Here is a 21,737-nt window from a genome sequence, read left to right as displayed (position 1 = left end):
TTTATTTGTCAGGATCAAGCAAATCCTGGCTTTCCTGTATGAATTTGTCTTAGTCCATGTTGTTCTGCTATAACAGGATACCTGAGACTGGGTAATTTATAAAGAACAGAAAGTTATAGTTCTGGAGGCTGGGAAATCCAATATCAAGGTGTTGGCATTTGGAGAGGACCTTTTTGCTGTGTCATCTGATGGTGGAAGGGCAAAGAGTAGCCACCCTGAAAGCCCTTTTAGTAAGGCACACATGAAGCTGGAGCCCTCATAGCCTAATCATCTCTTAAAGTCCCCACCTCCCATACCATTATATTGGCAATTAAATTTCTTTATTTCTTTCTTTTGAGACAGAGTCTCGCTCTGTTGCCCAGGCTGGAGTGTGGTAACACAATCACAGCTCACTGCAGTCTCCACTTCCTGGACTCAAGTGATCTTCCCACTTTAGCCTCCTGAGTAGCTAGGACCATAGGCGTGTGCCACTATATCTGGTTAATTTTTAAAAATGTTTTGTAGAGACAGGGTCTCACTATGTTGCCCAGGCTGGTCTCAAACTCCTGGGCTCAAGTGTTTCTCCAGCCTTAGCCTTCCAAAGTGCTGGGATTACAGGTGTAAGTCACTGTATCTGGCCTGGCAATTAAATTTCAACATGAGTTTTGGAGGATACAAGCTTTCAAATCATAGCAGTACTGCCCTAAATTATTAAAATGCAATTTACCAGTTCACAATACTAACATACTAAAAGAGAAAACTTATATGGTTATTCTCAATGGATACAGAAAAGTCATTTTTACAAAATTCAACCTTAGTTCCTAATAAAAAAACTCTCAGCAAACTTGGAATAGAAAGGAAATTCCTTAACCTTACAAAAGGCTGAAGCCTGCTGCTCATATGTAATGGAGAAAGAATAAGTGCTTTCCTTCTTAGATTAAGAACTTGTGAGGGATATCACTCTTACAATGTCTACTCAATGTTTTCTTGGAACTTTTAGCAATGCAAACAGACAAGAAAAAAATAAAAGGTATTGATATGGGAAAGGAAGCAGTAAAACTGCCTTTATCAACAGACAATATTATCATTTATGTAGAAAATATTAGATAATCTACAAAAAAAGCTACTAGAACTAATAAGTAAGTTTATCAAGGTTTCTGGTTATAAGATCAATATATAAAAATCAATTGTATTTCTATATAGTATAACAATCCAAAATTGAAATTAAACAACAGCACTTATAATAGCATCAAAAATATGAAACCCAGGGAAAATTCTGACAAGAGATGTTCAAGACCAGTACACTGACCACAAATGCAGAGATATACCATGACAACATTGCTAAGTGAAATGGAAAAAGATCTAAATAGAGAGATATACCATGTTCATGGATTGGAAGATTCAGTATTATTAAACGGATTAGACTTTATTGTGGAGATTGACAAACTGCTTCTATAATCACGTGTCAAAAACTGAACTAAGAGAGTGCTGATCTGCCAGGTATCAGCATAGCTGATTAAGGCAAAAAACTAAAATGAAAATAAGAGTCAAGCCTTTAGTCACTTGCTGTACTATGATGGTATAAGCAATGTGCCACCTCCCTTTATTTTCCCTGTAAAACAGCTCTGGTTGAAGATCAGGTGGATCAGTGCAGTTGTGGGGAATGGTCTCAATGCCAAAGGAGCCCTGCCCCCCAAAAGGCTCCTGGTGTATTATGGACCTGGGGATCAGGAGGTGAGAGAAGGGAAGGGGTAGGAGAAAAAAAGTACTGAGTATTGGGTTAGTGCGGAGAAAAGCATCAAGTGTCCCCTATTTCCACCTAGATAAGGAGATCTTAGCAGAGGCACCTGAGGAAGGCCTCTGCAGAAAGCCCCTGCGCAAGGCTTCTAATAAAGAGGCCTCCAGGCAACACGCTACCCAACTTCAAACTATGCTACAAGACTACAGTAACCAAAACTGCATAGTACGGGTACAAGAACAGACACATAGACCAATGGAACAGAATAGAGAACTCAGAAATAAGACCACACACCTACAAACCATCTGATCTTTGACAATCCTGACAAAAACGAGGAATGGGGAAAAGATTCCCTATTTAATAAATGGTGCTGGGAAAACTGGCTAGCCATATGCAGAAAATTGAAACTGAACTCCTTCCTTATACCTATATAAAAATTAACTCAAGATGGATTAAAGACCTAAATGTAAAACCCAAAACTATAAAAACCCTAGAAGAAAATCTAGGCAATACCATTCAGGACATAGGCATGGGCAAAGATTTCATGACAAAAATGTCAAAAGCAATTGCAACAAAAGCAACAATTGACAGATAGGATCTAATTAAACTAAAAGCCTTCTGCACAGCAAAATAAACTATTATTAAAGTGAACAGACATCCTACAGATTGGGAGAAAATTTTTGCAATCTATCCATCTGACAAAGGTCTAATATCCAGAATCTACAAGAAACATAACAAATTTACAAGAAAACAAACAAACCCATTAAAAAGTGGGCAAAGGACATGAACAGATACTCCTCAAAAGAAGACATACATGTGGCAAACAAACATATGAAATAAAGCTCAATATTACTGATCATTAGAGAAATGCAAATCAAAACCACAATGAGATACTATCTCATGCCAGTCAGAATGGTGACTATTAAAACGTCAAAAGCAACTGATGCTGGTGAGGTTGTGGAGAAATAGGAATGCTTTTACACTGTTGATGGCAGTGTAAATTAGTTCAACCACTGTGGAAGATAGTGTGGTGATTCCTCAAAGACCCAGAGACAGAGATAACATTTGACCTAGCAATCCCATTACTGGGTATATACCCAAAGGAATATATATCTTTCTGTAATAAAGATACATTCATGCATATGTTCACTGCAGCACTATTTACAATAGCAAAGACATGGAATGAAACTAAATGTCCATCAATGATAGACTGGATAAAGAAAATGTGACACATATACACCATGGAAAGTATGCAGCCATAAAAAGGAATGAGATCATGTCCTTTGAAGGGACATGAATGGAGTTGGAAACCATTATTCTCAGCAAACTAAAGAAGGAACAAAAAACCAAACACCGCATGTTCTAATAAGTGGGAGCTGAACAATGAAAACACATGGACACACAGCAGGGAGCAACACACACTGGGGTCTGTTGGGGGTGGGGGATGAGGGAGGGAGAGCATCAGGAAGAACAGGTAATGAATGCTGGGCTTAAAACCTAGGTGATGGGATGATCTGTGCAGCAAACCACCATGGCAGACGTTTACCTATGTAACAAACATCACATCCTGCACATGTACCCCTGAACTTAAAAGTTGAAGGAAAAAAAAGATGACTCCCCCCCACCCAGAAAAAATAAAGAGGACTCCAAATAGAGGTACTTAGGTGAGGAATGCAGGCATGTGTAAGAGCATGGTCAGCCAGATGGGCCTGAGTCTGTGACTGCAAGACCCTTCAGGGACTGCAATGCTCTGGCCGTGCACCAAGTCTGGTGAGGGGGTAGTCAGCTTCCTCCCTTGAGATCTGCGAGGTAAAGCCTTTGTAATTGCCTATAGTAGGACCTGAAAAATCACATGTAGACTTTGGCCAGGAGCCAGACTCCTTAATAAAGAGATGCAGAGAATCCACAATAGCCATAATTACTCAAAAAAAAAAAAAAGTTGGAGGGCTAAAACTACCTTATGTCAAATTCACAGGCATGAAGTTGTCCATAGTATTTCCTGCAGTTATATTATCTCTCTCATTTCTGATATTGGTAATATTTATCTTTTCTCTTCTTTTCCCTAATCAGTCTGGATAGAGGTTTACTAATTATACTGACTGCATTGAAGAACCAAAGTTTTGTTTTAATGACACTATTGTTTTTGTTTTCTATTTCATTGATTTCTGTTCTGATCTTTATTATTTCCTTATTCTACTTATTTTGGGGTTTAATTTTTTCACTTTTTTCTAGTTTGAAAAATGTGATAAGAACACTTAACATGAGACATACCCTTTGAACAAAATTTTAAGTGTATAATACAGTATTGTTGACTATAGCACAATGTTGTGAAGCAGATCTCTTGAACTTATTTATCTTGCATAACTGAAGCTTTATACTATTGAAAAACGACTCTTCATTTCACCCTCCCCCATCCCCTGGCAACCGCCACTCTGCTTCTGAATTTGACTATTTAGATACCGTATATAAGTGGAATCATGCAGTATTTGTCTTTCTGTGACTGGCTTATTTCACATAGTATAATGTCATCAAGGTTTTCTCATGTCATAGATGGCAGGATTTTCTTCTTTTTTAAGGCTGAATAATATTCCATTGTATGTATATACCACCTTTCTTTATTCACTCATTTAGGTTGTTTCCATATCTTGACTATTAGGAATAATGTTGCAGTGAACACGTGTTCAAATCTCCTTGAGATCCTGATTTCAATTCTTTTGGATAAATATCCAGAAGTGAGATTGCTGGATTGTATGGTAGTTCTATTTTAACTTTTTGAGGAAGCTCCATACTGTTTTCCAAGCAGCTGCACCATTTTACATTCCCACCAACAGTGTAGAAGGGTTCCAATTTCTCAACATCGTTGTGAACAGTAATCTTTTTTTTTTTTTTTGATAATAGACACCTTGACAAGTAGAAGGTGACATCTCATTGTGGTTTTAATCTGCATTTCCCTGATGATTAGTGATATTGAGTGTCTTTTCATATGTCTGTTGACCATTTGTATGTCTTTTAGTTTTTTAATAGAAACCAAGATCACTGATGTGAGATCTTTCCCCTTTTCTATAATAATATTGGTATTTATAGTACAAATTTCCTAGTAAATACGGCTTTGACTGAATTTCAAAAATTTTGTTGTTTTATTTCCATTTTCATTCAGTTCAAAATACTTTCAAGCTTCCCTTTTGATTTATTCCTTGACCTATGGGTTATTTGGCAATCTGTTAGTATCCTCAATAGTTCAAGATTTTTCCAGATATTTTTGTTATCAATTTCTAATATTACTCATTGCAATCACAGCACATACTTTATATGGCTTGAATCCTTGTAAAATTGTTGAGACCTGTTTTTTGGCCCAAAATATATTTTATACTCATAGAAGTTCTGTCTGCACTTGAGATTAATGTATAGTTTGCTGTTGTTGGGTGGGGTGTTCTATAAATGCAGTTAGACATAGTTGGTTAATAATGTTGTTCTTCTGTTATCTAAAATTAGTCAGATTTCAACACCCCTTTATCAATTATTGGTGGAATAGGTAGAAAAATCTAGAAGAAATAAGAACTACAGATTTTTCTACTTACTCATTCCACCAATAATTGATAAAGTTTGTTGAAATCTGATTAATTGTAGATTTGTCTGTTTTTCCTTGCAATTCTATCAGTTTTGCTCCATATATTTAGAAACTCTGTTATGCGCATAAATGTTTAGCACTATGCCTTCTTGATGAATTCACCTTTAACATGATAATGCTTGCTGCTTTGAAATCTCTCTAGTTTACTTTTGATTAGTGGTAGCATGATCTTTTCTCACCCTTTTACTTTTAACCTAATTGTGCCTTTATATTAAAATGGGTTTCTTGAAGGCAGTATATAGGTAGGTCTCATCTTTTTTAATCCAGTCTGACAATCTCTGCCTTTTAATTGAAATTTTTGTATTTAGATTTTTTATTTAATGTGATTATTGATATGGTTGAGTTTTAATCTACCATGTTGTTTTTTTTTCTATTTTTCTCCATCTGTTTTTTGTTTCCTTTTTATTCCTTTTACACCATCTTTTGAAAACATATTTTATGATTCCATTCTATCTCCTTTATTAGTTGTAACTCTTTGTTCTTTTATTTTAGTGGTTGTTTGAAGATTTAAAAAATATACGTATTTAACTTATCACAGTCTACCTTCAAGTGATATCATACCATGCATATATAGAATAAGAACCTTATGGCTGGACTTGGTGTCTCATGCCTGTAATCCCAGCACTTCTGGAGGCTGAGGAGGGTGGATTGCTTGAGCTCAGAAGTTCGAGACCAGCCTGGGCAACATGGTGAAACACAGTCTCTGCAAAAAAAAAAATACAAAAATTAGCCAGGTATAGTGGCAGACACCTGTAGTCTCAACTACTCCCTGGGAGGCTGAGGTGGGCGGATTGCTTGAGTTCAGGAGGTTGAAGCTGCAGTTAGCTGAGTTCACACCACTACACTCCAGGCTGGGTGTGAGAGCAAGCCCCTGTCTCAAAAAAAAAAAAAGAACCTTAAACTATATATTTACATTTTCTAATCCTACTTGCTGTTGTGCTATTGTCATACATTTTACTTGTACTTCTATATAAATCTCATGATTTATTATTATTGCTTTACACTGTTTATTTTTAAAATAGATTTAAATAATAATAAAAAGCCTTTCTATTTACCCACATGGTTATTATTTCTAGTGCTCTTCATTCTTTTATGTAAACACACATTTCCTTTTAGAGCCATTTTTCTTCTGGTTGAAGGACTTCATTTACCATTTCTTTTGAGGCATGTCTGTTGGCAAAGATTTCTTTCAGCTCTTGTAGGTGTAAGAAAAAATCTTTATTTCATATTCATTTTTGAAAGATGTTTTCACTGGATAAAGAATTCTAGATTGACAACATTTTTCTTCCAGTGCTTTAAAGACATCGGTCTACTGTCTTCTAGCTTGTAATATGTTGTCATCCTTAATCTTGTTCCTCTCTACAGGACTTCTTGGGCTGCTTTTAAGATTTTCTCTTCATAACTAGTTTTAGCTAAATTTATTATCATGTGTCTTCTTGTAACTTTCTTCATGTTTCTTCTGCTTGGGGCTTGTTGATCTTCTTGGACAGGAGAGTTTTAATTTTCATCAAATTTAGAATATTTTTGCCATTATTTTTTGAGATATCCTCCCCTGCTTCCTTTGGAGATTTCAATTACAAGTATATTCGGTTGTTTAAAGGTGACATACAGATAATTGACTATCTTTTTATTATTTTATTTTTAGTTTTTAATCTCTCTGTATTTCATTTTGGATAGTTTCTATTGCAATATTTTCATGATTCACTAATCTTTTCTTCTAAATTGTCTAATCTGCTGTTAAAATAAGCAGTTCCTTTTCATCTTAGACACTATTTTTTAAATCTAGAAGCTTTTTAATACTTTCCATGTCTCTACTTAACATGGCCAATTTTCCTCTGGCTTCTTTAACAAATAGGACAAAGTTATAAAAAGTAATGTTCTTGCTTATACATTCTATCATCTGTGTCATTTACAGTCCCTTTTAATTTATTAATTTTGTTCCTATCATGAGTCTAATTTTCCTGCTTCTTTGCATGTCTGGTAATTTTTTATCAAATGCCAAGTATTGTACATTTTACTTTGTTTGAATGCTGGATATATTTGTATTCTTATAGCCTTGAGGTGTGCTGATATGGGGTTAAGTAACTTGGCAGTCATTTAATCCTCCTGAGCCTTGCTTTTAAGCTTTGCTAGGTTGGACCAGAACAGCATCTAGTTTAGGATTAATATTCCTTCCTGAGGCAAAACCCTTTTGAGTATTCTACCCATGAATGCTGGTAGGAATAGCCACTCTTCCTGGCCTGTGTGAGCTCAAGAGATTACTCCTTTTAATCCTTCTGAGTAATTCTTTTTCAGCCTTGGATAGATTCCTCATGTGCATGTTCTGAGGAAAGCTCCCAGCTGAAAAGTTGAGGGGATCTTTTGCAGATCCTTAGAGTTCCCTCTCTGTGCATCTCTCTCCTCTCTGGCACTCTGTCTTGTGAACTCCTGTCTTGGCCTCCTGGAACTCCTAATCCCATCTCTTCAACTCAGCAAGAAAACCAGGTTCCTCCTGGGTTCCTCCTTCTTATGTTGCATCATGGAAACTTTCCACAGGCAGCAAGTTAGGGCAACTGTAAGGGTCACTGTTCTTAGTGCTTGATGTCCCATATCTTGAGAACTATTATTTTGTATAGTCTAGATTTTGAGTTGTTTCAGATGAAGGGTAAATGGGTAAATTTGATTCTGGTTACTCCATTGTCTTAATCAGTGCAAGCTGCTACAACAAAATTTAGCAGCAGGGTGGCTTAAACTACAGAAATTTATTTTTCACAGTCTGGAGGCTGGGAAGTCCAAGATGAATGTGCTGGCAAGGTAAAATTTATTCTGAGACCTCTAGTCTTGCCTTATAGTGCCACCATCTTGTTGTGTGCTCACATGACCTCCTCTTTGTGTGTGAGAAGAGTGAGAGGGGAGAGAGCTACGTTCCATCATGGTGGCTCTACCTTGATGACTTGATTACCTCTCAAAGGCCCTGCTTTCTATACCATCACATTGGAGGTTAGGGCTTCAACATATGACTTCTGGGAGTGGGGCACAAACACTCAGTCCATCTCGGACAGAAATGGAAATCTATTCAAATGGTGTTTTGAGGAAGACTATCTCTGTAAGATATTAATAGTTTGTGTATATGCAATTTTGAGAAACTGTGGGATAAATGGAGTTATTCAGGTTGTTTATTGCAGGAATTCTCAGAGTATATAATGGACTAATGTGCAGTATAAATCTCCATGAGGAAAATACAGCACAAAACATTTCATTTATTTATTTTTTATTAATCAGTTGACTGAAATAGAGTCTCACTCTGTCACCCAGGCTGGGGTACAGTGGCATGATCATGACTCATTACAGCCTTGAACTCCTGGGCTCAAGCAACCCTCCTGCCTCAGCCTCTCAAAGTGTTAGGATTACAGATGTGAGCCTCCATGCCTGGTCTCGCAGATTTATTGCTCATGAAACCCTAAAAATGGCAGAGCACTTCTGATGTGTCTTATTGTTCTGAGCTTGATATTTTATGCATCACGACATACCTATTAATTGTACGTCCCTTGATGATAAGAAGAGATTTCTTCTTCTTTGTAAAGTGTTTAGTATTAAATATTCTATATGGATTATCTCATTTAACCTTTAGAGTAACCAGACCTATTTGGTACTGATTTACATTTTGTAGATGAAGAAATCAAGGCTTAAAGGTTAAGTAATATTACCAAGGTCACACAGTTAGTAAATAGTGGAGCTGGGATTCAAGTCCGTGCCTGGTAAAATCTAAACAAAAAATATGGGTATATTGTGAAAATATTTGTTTGCAACAGTAGTGACTATTCCTTCTGTCTCCAGTCCAGGTGTTACTAATATGCATAGTTCTCTACAAAGCATGGGTGTAGAAACTCTCCCCTCTTTCAACTACCTCCCTCACATGGCATAGGTGTCTGGTGGTTACTTAGGAGTGGAGAAAGACCTGAGAATCTGGAAGGTGTCCTCACACAGTGGTTGCGTATTTATATTGGTAAGAGAAGTCTGGAAGGTCAACCAAGGTATTGTTCCTATTCTCTAGCTGAGGCCACTGAACTTGTCTTAGGGCTGAAACGCTGGGTTGGCCTTCTGTTGAGGAGAGTATAGTTCCTGTTCCTCATACAGTGCTCCATTACAACATTTCTGTATTTGGCCACCAGCCTGGCATTATTCAGACCTCTGACAGAGTTGGGGAGCACTCTCAGGGTGAAGTTCTATTTGCCATCCTCAGACTCAAATCTTTCTTTCCAGACATGTATTCAGTTCTTTCCTCTTTCTTTAGGCTCTCACACATGAAATACTCATTCATCTACTTTTCTCCTATGCTAGGGGAGGAAATCCATCAATGTAAAAAATAGTATGCCTCTCTCCATATCTCTGTCTTTCACATACACTCTCCCCACCTCCCCACCATGGGTCAGTCCATCACCCAAGTCTTGGCAGTGTATTGTGCATGTGTTATGGGTGCAAATTAAGTTGTGTATTGAAAAGAATTGGTTGCTTTATATTTCAAAAAAACCTTGCAGTGATTCCATTTATAAAGGAGGAATTATTTTGTCTGAAGATAATCCCTCCCCATGCCCGAAGTAAGTAGAAACAACAAATAGGCAGAAGTCAGAAGAGAAGAGAGGAGAACCAAATTCACTAGATGAGAAAAAATAGGTGAGTCACCAAACTAGTGTAGTGATAGAGCAGAGACTACCACAACTCCTGCTGTCTAAGAAGCAGCTGACTTTGATTAGACCATATCAGGCTTCCTGAGGCAGTAGATGCCCCTCCCCAGAGACAAATGATCTAGACCACAGCAGTAAAGTTTATTGCTCAATCACCTCTGAGGAGATGGTTCACCTACACATCCCCGTTTATTCTACTCCTTATCAGAACTTACTCTCTAGGCATCAATTACCTAAATACTTTCTTCCCTTTATCTGACCTAATTTGCTCCACACTTCTCTCATCCCCAAATTCCCCTCCTTAATAAACCATCCCCCCCTACCTCTTTGGAATTCCCAGCCCCCAATATGAGTTCATTAAAATCCTGGGTTTTTCAATCTCTTTTCTGGAGATCTATTCACAGTCTCACTTAACTAAAAGCAGGCTATATCTTGGGGACATGGTTTCTCTGAAACCCTTTCAAACTTTTTTTCTCTCCTCCCCGAAAGTGCTTCAGCACCAACCTTACTCCTCAATGCCAATTTTAGAGTGTTATTCCTCCTTCCTTCTTGCAAACCCCCTCTGCTCCTTTGAGGCTCATGCCATCTGGTTCTACTACTCTTCCGCCTCCATCCTGCTGTCGCCTACTAGTAGTCTCTTGGTCTTTCCTCCTCATTCTCAGGGAAGTGAGCTTGCAACTCAGTTTTCTTCTTTATTCCTACCCTACTCCTATTGTCCTTTGTGGCTTCAACATGTCCTCTCATGATTCATCTAACATCATGGATTCTTGGTTTTTTGACTTCCTCATATTTTCAATGATATTTTCTTCTACCCTATTTCAGCTATCCATATGCCTTACATTTTTACATCAATAAAAATGGCATCATCTCCAAAATTTCAAATGCAAATATCACATTCTGACTACCAATATTAACCTTCCACGTTATGTGCCTTCAAAATTACCATTCTCTCAGAAGCACTTTTACTTTTTTGTTGTAACCTTTAATCCATTTACCCCTCTTTATCCATATCCATCACCAAACCCTCCTTACCTTTTATTTCTCTTCTTTTCTAGGTTATATTCCATGACCCATCATTATAGGTTCTTCCTTGCAAACCTCAACTTCTTTGTTCTGTTGAATGAGATTTGGAGTCCAATAAACTGCACTCTTCTTTCTGCCTGAGTTCAGCACTACTTGAGAGAGAAAATTAAAATCTAGGCTGATGAAAGCAGATGAAGATGATATATCATCTTTCTTACTGCTAAAGTTAATCCCAAGGAATGTGACTTAGTTTTATAGCAAGGACTTTTAAAAACTGAGTTAGTCATGGGCTCCTCAGCTTTGAAAAACTGAGTTAGACACAGTCTCCTGAACAACTACAGCCATCTCCTTCCCCACCCCCAATTCCATACCATGGGATCTGGACTCTGTAAAGCTCAGGGAATAGAGGAGCAGTGCAGAACTGTTCACTGTGGGCAGCTAGATTCTGTGAAAAAGATGAGAGAAGGAGGTTGGCTTTAAATGCTCACTGTCATATCCCGACTTCATCAATAATATAATTCATTCTTCTCCAGGGGAGGAGGGAGTGAGGGTCAGCAATCAGCCAAAATATTACATCGATAAATATCTTAAAATACTTGTTAAACTTATTCAAAAAAGAAGTACATTTCATTTAAAATTAGGTGAGCTGTAACACTTTTATACTTGATTGCAAATTCTAGTCAGCAAATAAGAAATGAAAAACAACAGGCATACATATTTGAAAGAAGCAAAATTGCCTATTTATAGATAACATACTGTACATCACCTAGGGATGCTGCAAAAAAGGATAGTAGAAGTAGTAAGTTCAGCAAAGTCTCAGGACACAAGGTCAATTACACCAGCGAGCTCCTTCCACACGGAAGAAAACATTAGGACTTGGTGATATACTTCCCCTAACACCCCTCTTCCTCTATCACACTTGCCCAACTTTCTGTGGTCTTTTCCCTGTCAGCACCAGAACAGAAGTTTGTATTCAAGATACTTTTATGTATTTTATCTTACTTGTGTAGACCCAGAAAATCTGAGACAGGTCTCAGTTAATTTAGAAAGTTTATTTTGTCAAGGTTGAGGACGTGTGCCTGTGACACAGCCTCAGGAAGTCCTGACGACATGTGCCCAAGGTTGTTGGGATGCAGCTTGGTTTTATACATTTTAGGGAGGCATGCGCCATCAATCAAGTACATTTAAGAAAGACATTGGTTTGGTCCAGAAAGGTGGGACAACTCAAGGCGGGGAGGCTTCAAGGCTATAGGTAAATTTAAACATTTCCTGGTTGACAGTTGGTTGAGTTTGTCTAAAAACCTGGGATCAACAGAATGTTTGGGTTGTGGAGACCAAAGTTTTATCATGCAGATGAAGCTTTTAGCTAGTGGGCTTCAGGGAGAACAGGCTGTAAAATGTTTCTCATCAGACTTAAAGTCTGTGTTGATTTTAATGCTGGAGAGGTATAGTGAGGCATGTCTGACTCCCACTTCCCTTTATAGCCTGAACCAGTCTTTCAGGTTAAATTTTAAGAGCCCTGGCTGAGGAGGAAGTCCATTTAGATGGTTGGGAGGTCTTAGAATTTTATTTTTGGTTTACATTCGATCATTATCAAAACCACACAAGAGAAATTAAGACAGGCAGAATCACCTATTTTATAAAAAGGGTTATTAAAACAAGTGAATTTGTTATTTTCATATGTTACAGTTAATACAGTAAACTTAATTTAGCTGCGAGGAGACAGATTATCTCTTATTGCTGTCACAAACTATGACCCACATAGGAGCTCAGAACAATACAACATTATTATCTTACAGTTCTGGAGGTCAAAAGTCCTACAATCAAGGTGTCGGTAGGGATGCATTCCTTCTGGAGGGTCATGGGAGACTCCATTTCCTTCCAGCTTCTAGAAGCTGCCTGTATTCCTGGCTCATGGCCCTTTCCTCCATTTTTAAAGCCAGCTGTGTGACACCTTCAAATCCCTCTGTGACTCATACCCTCCTGTTTCTCTGTTTCACTTTCAATTATAAGAACACTTGTCATTCCATTGGGCCCACCTGATAATCCAGGATAATCTTCCCATCTCAAAATTGTTAATAACATCAGCAAGTCCCTTTTGCCGGTAAGGTAACATATACAGTTTTCAGGAATTAGAACATGAATATCTTTGAGGAACCATTATTTTTCCTATCACAGGAAGGATGGCGCCATTACTTTAAGAAAGAGGTGCTAAGATTCTATTTTCATAGGGGGTACTGTCTCTTACCACATTTGATATTGAAAAAGCAATCACACGAATACCTGTATACATTGAAGGTCCAGCAGAGTACCTTGCTCAGAGTAAGTATTCAATGTTTGTTGAGTAAGTATATGTACACTACATATCTAAGAAAAAAGTTTTAAGGATAAAGAATAGTTGAATAAGTAATTAAAAACCATTTTATAATTAATATGACAAAGGCACTGATAATACCTGAAGCCAACTGTTTAAGTTAAAAGGATAATTTTAAGAAGCCATGTGAATGATCAGCAACATAAAACTTAATCTATCTTCTCTGTATGTCAGTATTGCTCCCTACCTCCTTCTGAATCTGTCTCACTTTCCCCTACTGTTTTATTTATTTATTTATTTTGAGACAGAGTCTCACTCTGTCACTCAGGCCAAAGTGCGGTGGTGCAACCTCGGCTCACTGCAACCTTCATCTCCCAGGTTCAAGTGATTCTCCTGCCTCAGCCTCCCAAGTAGCTGGGATTACAGGCATGTGCCACCATACCCAGCTAATTTTTCTTTTTTTTGTACTTTTAGTAGAGACGGGGTTTCACCATGTTGGCCAGACTGGTCTCAAACTCCTGATCTCAAGTGATCCGCCCACCTCAGCCTCCCAAAGTGCTGAGATTACAGGCGTGAGCCACCGTGCCCATCCTCCCCTACTATTTTATAGCTAAATTGGCCAAACTATTGTTTATAAATATTGAAAAATATTTGTTAAACTTATTCAAGAAATAAGTACATTTCCTTTAAAATTAGGTGAGCTGCAACACTTCTGTATTCAATTGCAAGTTCTAGTCAGTGCATAAGAAAAGAAAAAAAGCATACCTATTTGAAAGAAACAAAATTTTATTTATTTATGGATGACATACTGTATATATGGAAAATCCCAGGGAGGCTACAAAAAAGGATAGTAGAAGTAGTAAGCTTAGCAAGGTCTCAGGATACAAGGTCAATATAAAATATCAATTGTATTTTACATTTTAATAACAAAAGATTGGAAATTGAAATAAAATACCATTGTTTAAATACAATAGCATCAAAAAATGTGAAAGAAGTAGGGATAATTTTAACAAAATATGTGCAAGAACTGTACATTGAAAACTACAAAATATTACTGAGTAAAATTAAAGCAGATCTAAATAAATGGAGAGATATGCCATGTTTATGGATTGGAGGACTCAACATTGTTAAAGATATCAATTATTTCCAGGCTGATCTATTAAGCCAATGCTATCTCAATAAAAATTAACGCAGACTTTTTACTTCTTTTGGTGCAGATTAAAAAGTTCTTTAGAAATGCGAAGAAGCTAGAATGGCCAAATAGTTTTAACATACGTGAATAAAGTTAGAGGACTTACACTACCTGATTTCAAGATTTACTATAAAACTACAAAAATCAAGAGTGCAATATTGAAATTAGGTTAGACAAAAATTCATGAACAGAATAGAGGGTCCAGAAACCAGCCCATACACATAATCAGTTAATTTTATACAAAGGTACTGATGTAAAAGGGAAAAGACAGTCTCTTCAGCAAATGATTTATATCCACGTGCAAAAACAAAACCTCAACCCTTAACTTGCACCATACACAAAAATTAACTTGGAAAAAAAGCGATCATAAACCTAAATGTATGAGTTAATCTTTAAAGTTTCTAGAAGAAAACATAGGGAAAAAAATATTTGTGACTTTGACTTAAGCAAAGATTTCTTGGAGAGGAAGCAAAAAATATAAACCATAAAAGAAAAAATAGATAAATTGGATCTCAACAAAATTAAAACTTTTTCTCTTTAAAAGACAGTTAAGAATATTAACTATCTCATAGTTAAGAAAATTAAATATCTTATAGGCTGGGAGAAAATTTTGCAAACCATATGCTACATCCAGAATAAAGACTCCTTACAACTTTCTTTGTTTTGATACAAGGTCTCCCTCTGTCATCCAGGCTGGAATGCAGTGGCGGGATCACAGCTCACTGCAGCCTTAACCCCCAGCCTCAAGCGATCCTCCCACTTCAGCATCCCCACCACTCCCACCAGTAGCTGAAGCTACAGGTGTGCACCACCATGCCTGGCTAATTTTTTTTGTATTTTTTGTAGGAACGTGGTTTTACCATGTTGCCCAAGCTGGTGTTGAACTCCTGGGCTCAAGCCATCTTCCTGCCTTGGCCTCCCAAAGTGCTGGGATTATAGGTGTGAGCCACCACACCTAGCCTATAACTTAGTAAGATCATTGATTTAAAATGGACAAAAGATTTGAACAGATACTTTACAAAAGAATATGTATAAATGGCAAATAAGTATGAAAATATGCTCAATATCATTAGGAAAATACAAATTATAACCACTTATTAGAATGACTAATATGACAACACCAAGTGTTGGTAGTAAGGATTGGGAAACACTGGAACTCATATACTGTTGGTGGCAACGTAAAACAGTAGAACCACTTCAGAAGAGTTTGGAGGCCTCCTTCTAAGTTAAACACGTGCTTACACATAACCCAGAAATCCTACTCCTAAGGTATTTACCCCAGATAAATGAAGATATATGTCCACATGAAGGCTTGTGCACAAATGTTTATAGTAGCTGTATCCATAATACACCCAAACTGAAAACAACATGAATGTACATTAACAATGGTAAATAAAAAAATTGTGAAATACTCATACAATGAAATCCTAGGCAGTAGTAAAAAGGAATGAACTACTATCACATAATATGGATGAATCTCAAAACATGCTAAGCAAAAGAAGCCAGACACAAAAAAGTACATATGGATGATTCCATTTACGTGAAACTCTAGAAAAGATGAATCTAATCTTTAGGGACAGAAGCAGATCAGTGGTTGGAGTGAATGCGTGTATGGGGGATTGGATGGGGAGGGGCACAAAAGGAACTATTTTGGTGATGGAAATGTTCTATATCTTGATGTGGTGGTGGTGACATGGGTATATACATTTGTTAAGCCTTATAGAACTGAACACTTAAAATGCATTTTATTTTACATAAAATATACATGTAACTTTATTGTACATAAATTATACTTAATAAAGTTAACTTAAATGAAAAAAAAGAGTGACTGAACCATTTCATTTTTTCCTCTGAAAATATTCTTTCCTTTTGGACTTCCAAAGGCAACTCCGCTAATTCCTGTATCAGTAAATGAGTGAATTAGAATAGATGATGTCATTCGTTCATTCAATAAATATTTACTAAAGTCTATTATGGGGCAAACACAATGCTAGATTCTAGAGATATATGGCTGAAAAAGAATCCAATTTTGTCCTCAAGGAGTCACAGTCTAGTGGGAGTGAAAGACAAGCTAACTTGATTATAATACATCTTATGTATATGTAGGGGTTAAGGATTCTTAAGAGAAGCAGTCTTCCCTGATGATGCAACACCTGAGGTGGGTTTTGATGTACAAGTAAGAGTTAGGTAAAGAGGGAAGAGAAGGCATTCTAAGCAGAGGAAGCTGTAAGGGCAAAGGGCCAAAGGCAAAATATGTACCTTGTATTAGGTACTTCGAGTAGTTCAGTAGGTATGAAATATACAATTTATCCTTGTAAGGTCATGGTTGTGTCTTGATTAGAAGAAGTTAAAATATACTACTCTAGTTTGAGCAGTGTGTAGACAGGGGTTCTATACCAAATAATGATACCCCTTATTATTGTGCATCACCTAAAAGGAAAATAACTGCCATCAGTTAGGATCCTTTCTGTTGCAAAGAAAATCCTTTGGGTCTTGTAAAAAAATAGTCCAGAGGTAGACTGGTGCAGCACGATCTGGGGATCAACAAGGCCAAAAGAGCAGCTTTTCCTTCTCTCCATTCCTAGACTGCAGCAGCTACACACCCTACATTCTTTCATTTTCATATCCAGCTTCCCTGAAAGATTAAACCAAAGCTTCCTAATTAAGTTTCACTAGCTCTCATTGGTCTCAATTTTGCACTGGTCCTGAAGCAATCCCCATGGCCAGAGGAACAGTACATGGTGACTACTTGGCTAGGACCCAGAGGTCCTGGGGATGCAAGTCAGCCTCACCTGATGCACATGGGGAAGGGGTAGATCACTAAAGAAAAATCAGAGCATTTGTGGAAGAAGGAAGACGAGATACAAAGGAGAAATTATGTTTTATAGAAAACAGATCCCAACAATTTCTGAGTAGGTCAAGGGATACAGACATATATGGACAAATTTCTGCTTGCATCTTCCACATTTAGGACAGACAAGTCAATGAAAACTGCCTTGAGAATAAAGTGACAAAATCAGAACACATATCCAAAAAGCTATCACTTAATACTATAAGCATCATATGAGTGATGAACAGTTTTATGAGAACAAGGAGAAGGGCATAATTAATTTAATTTACAGGCTCCATGGTATCTTCACAACAGAGAAAAATTTTGGGGGAAGGCCTTGAGAAATGGAGAAGATTTTGGTGGAGACAAAAATAAACAGCCATATCTGGTTGAGAATCAGCATGGAATCTGGAGAGGCTGAAGTACAGGATAATGGATCATTGTGGGAACATAGGAATGAAAAGACCAAGCGATGAAGAATTTTTCCTGTTATGCTACAGAGCCCAGCCTTTATCCTTTAAGCAATGAGAAGTTGTTGAGTTTTTCAAGCATAGAAATGGCACAATCAAATCTGCATTCAGAGAACTATAGGACTAGACTAGACTAGACTAGACACTTCTTAATGCAAGAAGGAAGGAGATAAATCTGGGGGGAGAGAAAAAGCTAAATTCTGAAGTAGAAGGCTGAGACAACTCAAGCTTAATGGTCTCTATTTTCCCTGCAAAATAGGAGAAGAGAGCACATGCTGAGTATGGGGTGTTGTGAAGTTAAGACAAACTGGAAATTTCTATTAGCCAGAACACTGCCTTACCAGAGCATTCTCAACAAAACCATTATTCAATAAACTCTTCCATACTATAAAGTCATAACATATCACATTAGTGGGTGAACTGACACCCTGAAGAACCAAATACAATTTGCCTATTAGGCTCCATCAATGCCAATGTATCACTGTTTACTCCAATCTTTGTAATCACTGGCAGAGCAGATGTGAAGGGGGTGTCAGGGGTTGGAAGGAGATGGCACAGGAGGATGCAAGAGGAAGAAAGCCAAATGAGGGAGCCTAAGGAGGCGTGGTTAAAGATGAAGCGGACAGGTCCGGTGTGGTCACTCATGCCTGTAATCCCAGCACTTTGGGAGGCTGAGGCGGGTGGATCACTTGAGGTCAGGAGTTTGAGACCTGGTTGGCCAACATGGTGAAAACCTGTCTCTACTAAAAATACAAAAACTTAGCCAGGTGTTATGGCGCATGCCTGTAGTCCCAGCTACTTGGGAGGCCGAGGCAGGAGAATCACTTGAACCCAGGAGGTGGAGGTTGCAGTGAGCTGAGATCGCATCACTGCACTCCAGCCTGGGTGACAGAGCCAGACTGCGTCAAAAAAAAAAAAAAAAAAAAAGCATGGGTAAGGCAGCCCGATGACCCTCAGTGCAGTGTTTTAACAAGCAGCCAAGAGCACAGCTTGGCAGAGAGGGGTCTGCGGAAGCAGCAAAGTGGGTGGTTGTCAACCAGGTCTGGCTTTGGGATTCAGATTCAGATCTACTGCCTAGAGCCACCTGTTTCAAATGAAAGGATCTGCTATGGCATGGTCCATTCATCTTTACAGACATAGTCTTAAACTATCAGGTTAAATGATAGAAATGCTAATGAAGTTGTGCATTCTTCATATATCATCTTCTACCACTTGACCTTAAAATGTCATATACAAACTAAGTACCAACAATATCCTTCATTTGCTTGGTGCTTTGCAGTTTAAAAAATTACTTTCAAATATAGTATTTTCTCATTTGGTCCTACAGGTCCTTACCTACCTGCAAGGTAAATGGAGAAGATACAATAAGTTCCTACCATTTGTTGCCAGCCCCTCAACCCCAGTTACAGATAAGAAAGCTTACATTATCTAGGGATTTACAGGAGGACCAAAATTCCCCCATCTGAGGACCAGAATTCTCCAATCTAGTGTACTAGACTATTACGTTGCCTCTTTTAAAAAAGCTAATGCATATTCTCCTAAAGAAAAAAGCCAAAGATGGGCATATCTGTATGCATGTGAACGAGATCATTTAAAACTCACTCTCTTCCTAATATTTAGCCATTTTCTCAGAGTAGATAATAGTCATGGGTGTGTGCTTGTCCTGTCAATTAATGTGCATTTGCAAACAAAGAATGACAAAGCATAGGATTATAACTGCATCACCTTCAAAAGCAATAAAATGGGGTTTATTAATAATCAATCATGGAATAAATTATTATTCAGCTCTTAGTAAATCAACAAGCGTTTTTCCTAATACATACTGCCAAAATAAAAGACTCATAAAATACATTTGGGTAAAACTTAATAAAATTCTAGGCAATCAATAAGCATATCAATCTACTGATTTACAGTTTTAGTGAAGTGATCAGCATCTTAAATTTGAAACTAAAATCAAAGGACAATAGTTTTTGGACTTTTTACCCCACATACTATTATTCCATATTACAGAAATGGTAGGTCTTTAGGAAGTAATACAAAATAAGACCCTTCACTTATAATAAAGCCCAAAATAAGGCTGATGCCTTGCATAATGTCTGCAGTTTAGAATGAATGCCTACTACCTACTTTTAATCTCTCTCAGCTGCTCTGCCCTAGAAGTAAATCTTGTTAAACCAAGCTTCAGCAAAAGTGAATGGGGTTTTGACTCCTCATTCTCTTGGGTGTCTTCCTTGTATAGTTACAAAGTAACAGAAGCTGGCAACAAGCATCGGCAATGTCAAGTCTTCTAAGCAAGAGAAGGAAGGTTGAGAAGTGAAAAGGGATCACCTATAATTTTCTGACTTTCAGAGAGTCAAGCATAAAATATTGTCAGATGGAGACAATTGTATTCGACCTTCCCCAGTAGAGATGTTTAAAGAGAGAAATAAAATGGAGAGAAATGTAGAAAATCCCTGGGGTGTAAAAAGTTGCTTAAAACATCATTTAAGCAACTTTTGAATTCCTACTTAAAAACATTATCTTTTTCAAGTGTTCTCACACCCTACCCCACCCCTGGCTCTTAGTGAGGAGCAATTTATGAGACAAAACAATACATTATCTAGAGATAAATTTATAAACTGACATAAAAGAATTATCCAAGAAGCTACATTACCTCTTGAAGTTTATTACAGTATCTTTAGTTCTTATTGCATATATTATTACATGCCATTTACAAGTCAGGATTATATATATATTATAATATTATATATATAATGCTCAATTTAGCAGAAGTTGTGTTTATTGCTTCTCTCTTGAAAATCAGCAGCATGCGATGCAATATTTGGTGCAGAGTTATTGTTTCAAAAAGTGAGAAACGACTTAGGTTTAACTGAAGAGGGAACATGATCTTTATTGGCTTATATGCAAAGTTTCATTTTGGTTTTATGCAGAGTTTGCATAGTTCATGATTTGTTTCTAATGAAAAACTAGATGTGTTGTCAGTGACTGTGAAGAAGATCAGGTGACAGTAGCAAACAGAAAAATTTGAAGAAGAGGCATAACTTTTAAAGTAGAAAGGTCAGCAAGAACTGCCTGAAACAAAAAATAAAAAGAATTATTAATAGCAAAGCGAAGTCTATGAAATAAGGTAAACATAATTACAATGTAATTTTGACACTAAGCTCCTTCTTCGGATTTGTCCTAAATCTTAATACTAAAGCTACAACTTTCCTTCTCTTTTCAGAATATCTTAATGTTAGTACATGTGCAAAATGCTGAAATGTGCTGTAGAAAATAACCTGGATGTTAGCCTCAGTCTTCTTCAAATATACAAGGTAGCATGAGTTTATAACAGGTTTAACATTTCAACTTGCTTCTATAAATAAGCATACATTATGAATCCTAGTCCTGTTATTCTAGTGTAAGGAGTAACTGACTGCAGGAAATCATTTTGAGATGGAACTAATGTTTATTCAGTTACAAGATGCATAAACATCCTCTTCCCTTTAAACAAAAATGCAGGCAGCTATTTTAAGGAAAAATTTATATTTCTGTGAAAGATAACAAATAGAATAATACAGTAAACACTATTTAATTGAACCATATTTCAGGTATAAATTATACCACTGAAAAGAAATCAGCTTTAAATAATTAACTCACAATTTAAAATAACCAAAAAAGCCCATGTATCTTCACTATATCATCCAAAGACATGCTCTTTAATTCTCTCAAGTGGTTTTTCTTCTGTGAAAATAATGCATGGACATGAACGATAAAAAAATGCAACATAAACCCCAATTGTTTCCATTAAAATTACCAGGTATCTGGTTTCCCATATGGTTATAATGGTTTCCTATAATAATCTTGTTTATTACTCCTTCATAAGAAGACTTTTCTCAAGTAATTAAAGAAATTTGAAT

The 21,737-nt window shown here is 37.1% G+C and overlaps 1 protein-coding gene across 4 annotated transcripts in view; it reads right to left on the bottom strand.

The window, feature by feature from the left end:
* Positions 1–4,276: 4,276 nt before the first annotated feature.
* The window catches only part of TBC1D19 (TBC1 domain family member 19), a 195,232-nt gene continuing 177,771 nt past the window's right edge, over positions 4,277–21,737 (bottom strand). Inside the window, exons 21-23 of one of the 4 annotated variants that reach the window (XR_010111939.1) lie at positions 11,404–11,477; positions 11,042–11,184; positions 4,277–6,048 (exon numbers count right to left, since the gene is read on the bottom strand). Coding sequence is in view for 2 of the 4 variants with exons in the window: in XM_034958400.3 (XP_034814291.1) it covers positions 21,481–21,561 (81 nt within the window). In the remaining 2 variants the exon portion in view is untranslated. Of the gene's footprint in view, positions 6,049–11,041; positions 11,185–11,403; positions 11,478–13,796; positions 21,562–21,737 lie in introns of those variants that run through there. The other 3 variants (XR_010111940.1, XM_034958400.3, XM_003826844.5) reach the window with 3 other exon arrangements.

This window comes from Pan paniscus, chromosome 3 (genome assembly GCF_029289425.2).
Source record: "Pan paniscus chromosome 3, NHGRI_mPanPan1-v2.0_pri, whole genome shotgun sequence".
Lineage (NCBI taxonomy): Eukaryota > Metazoa > Chordata > Mammalia > Primates > Hominidae > Pan > Pan paniscus.
Note: the sequence above shows the minus strand (reverse complement) of the source record. Positions and strands in the feature narration are given on the sequence as shown.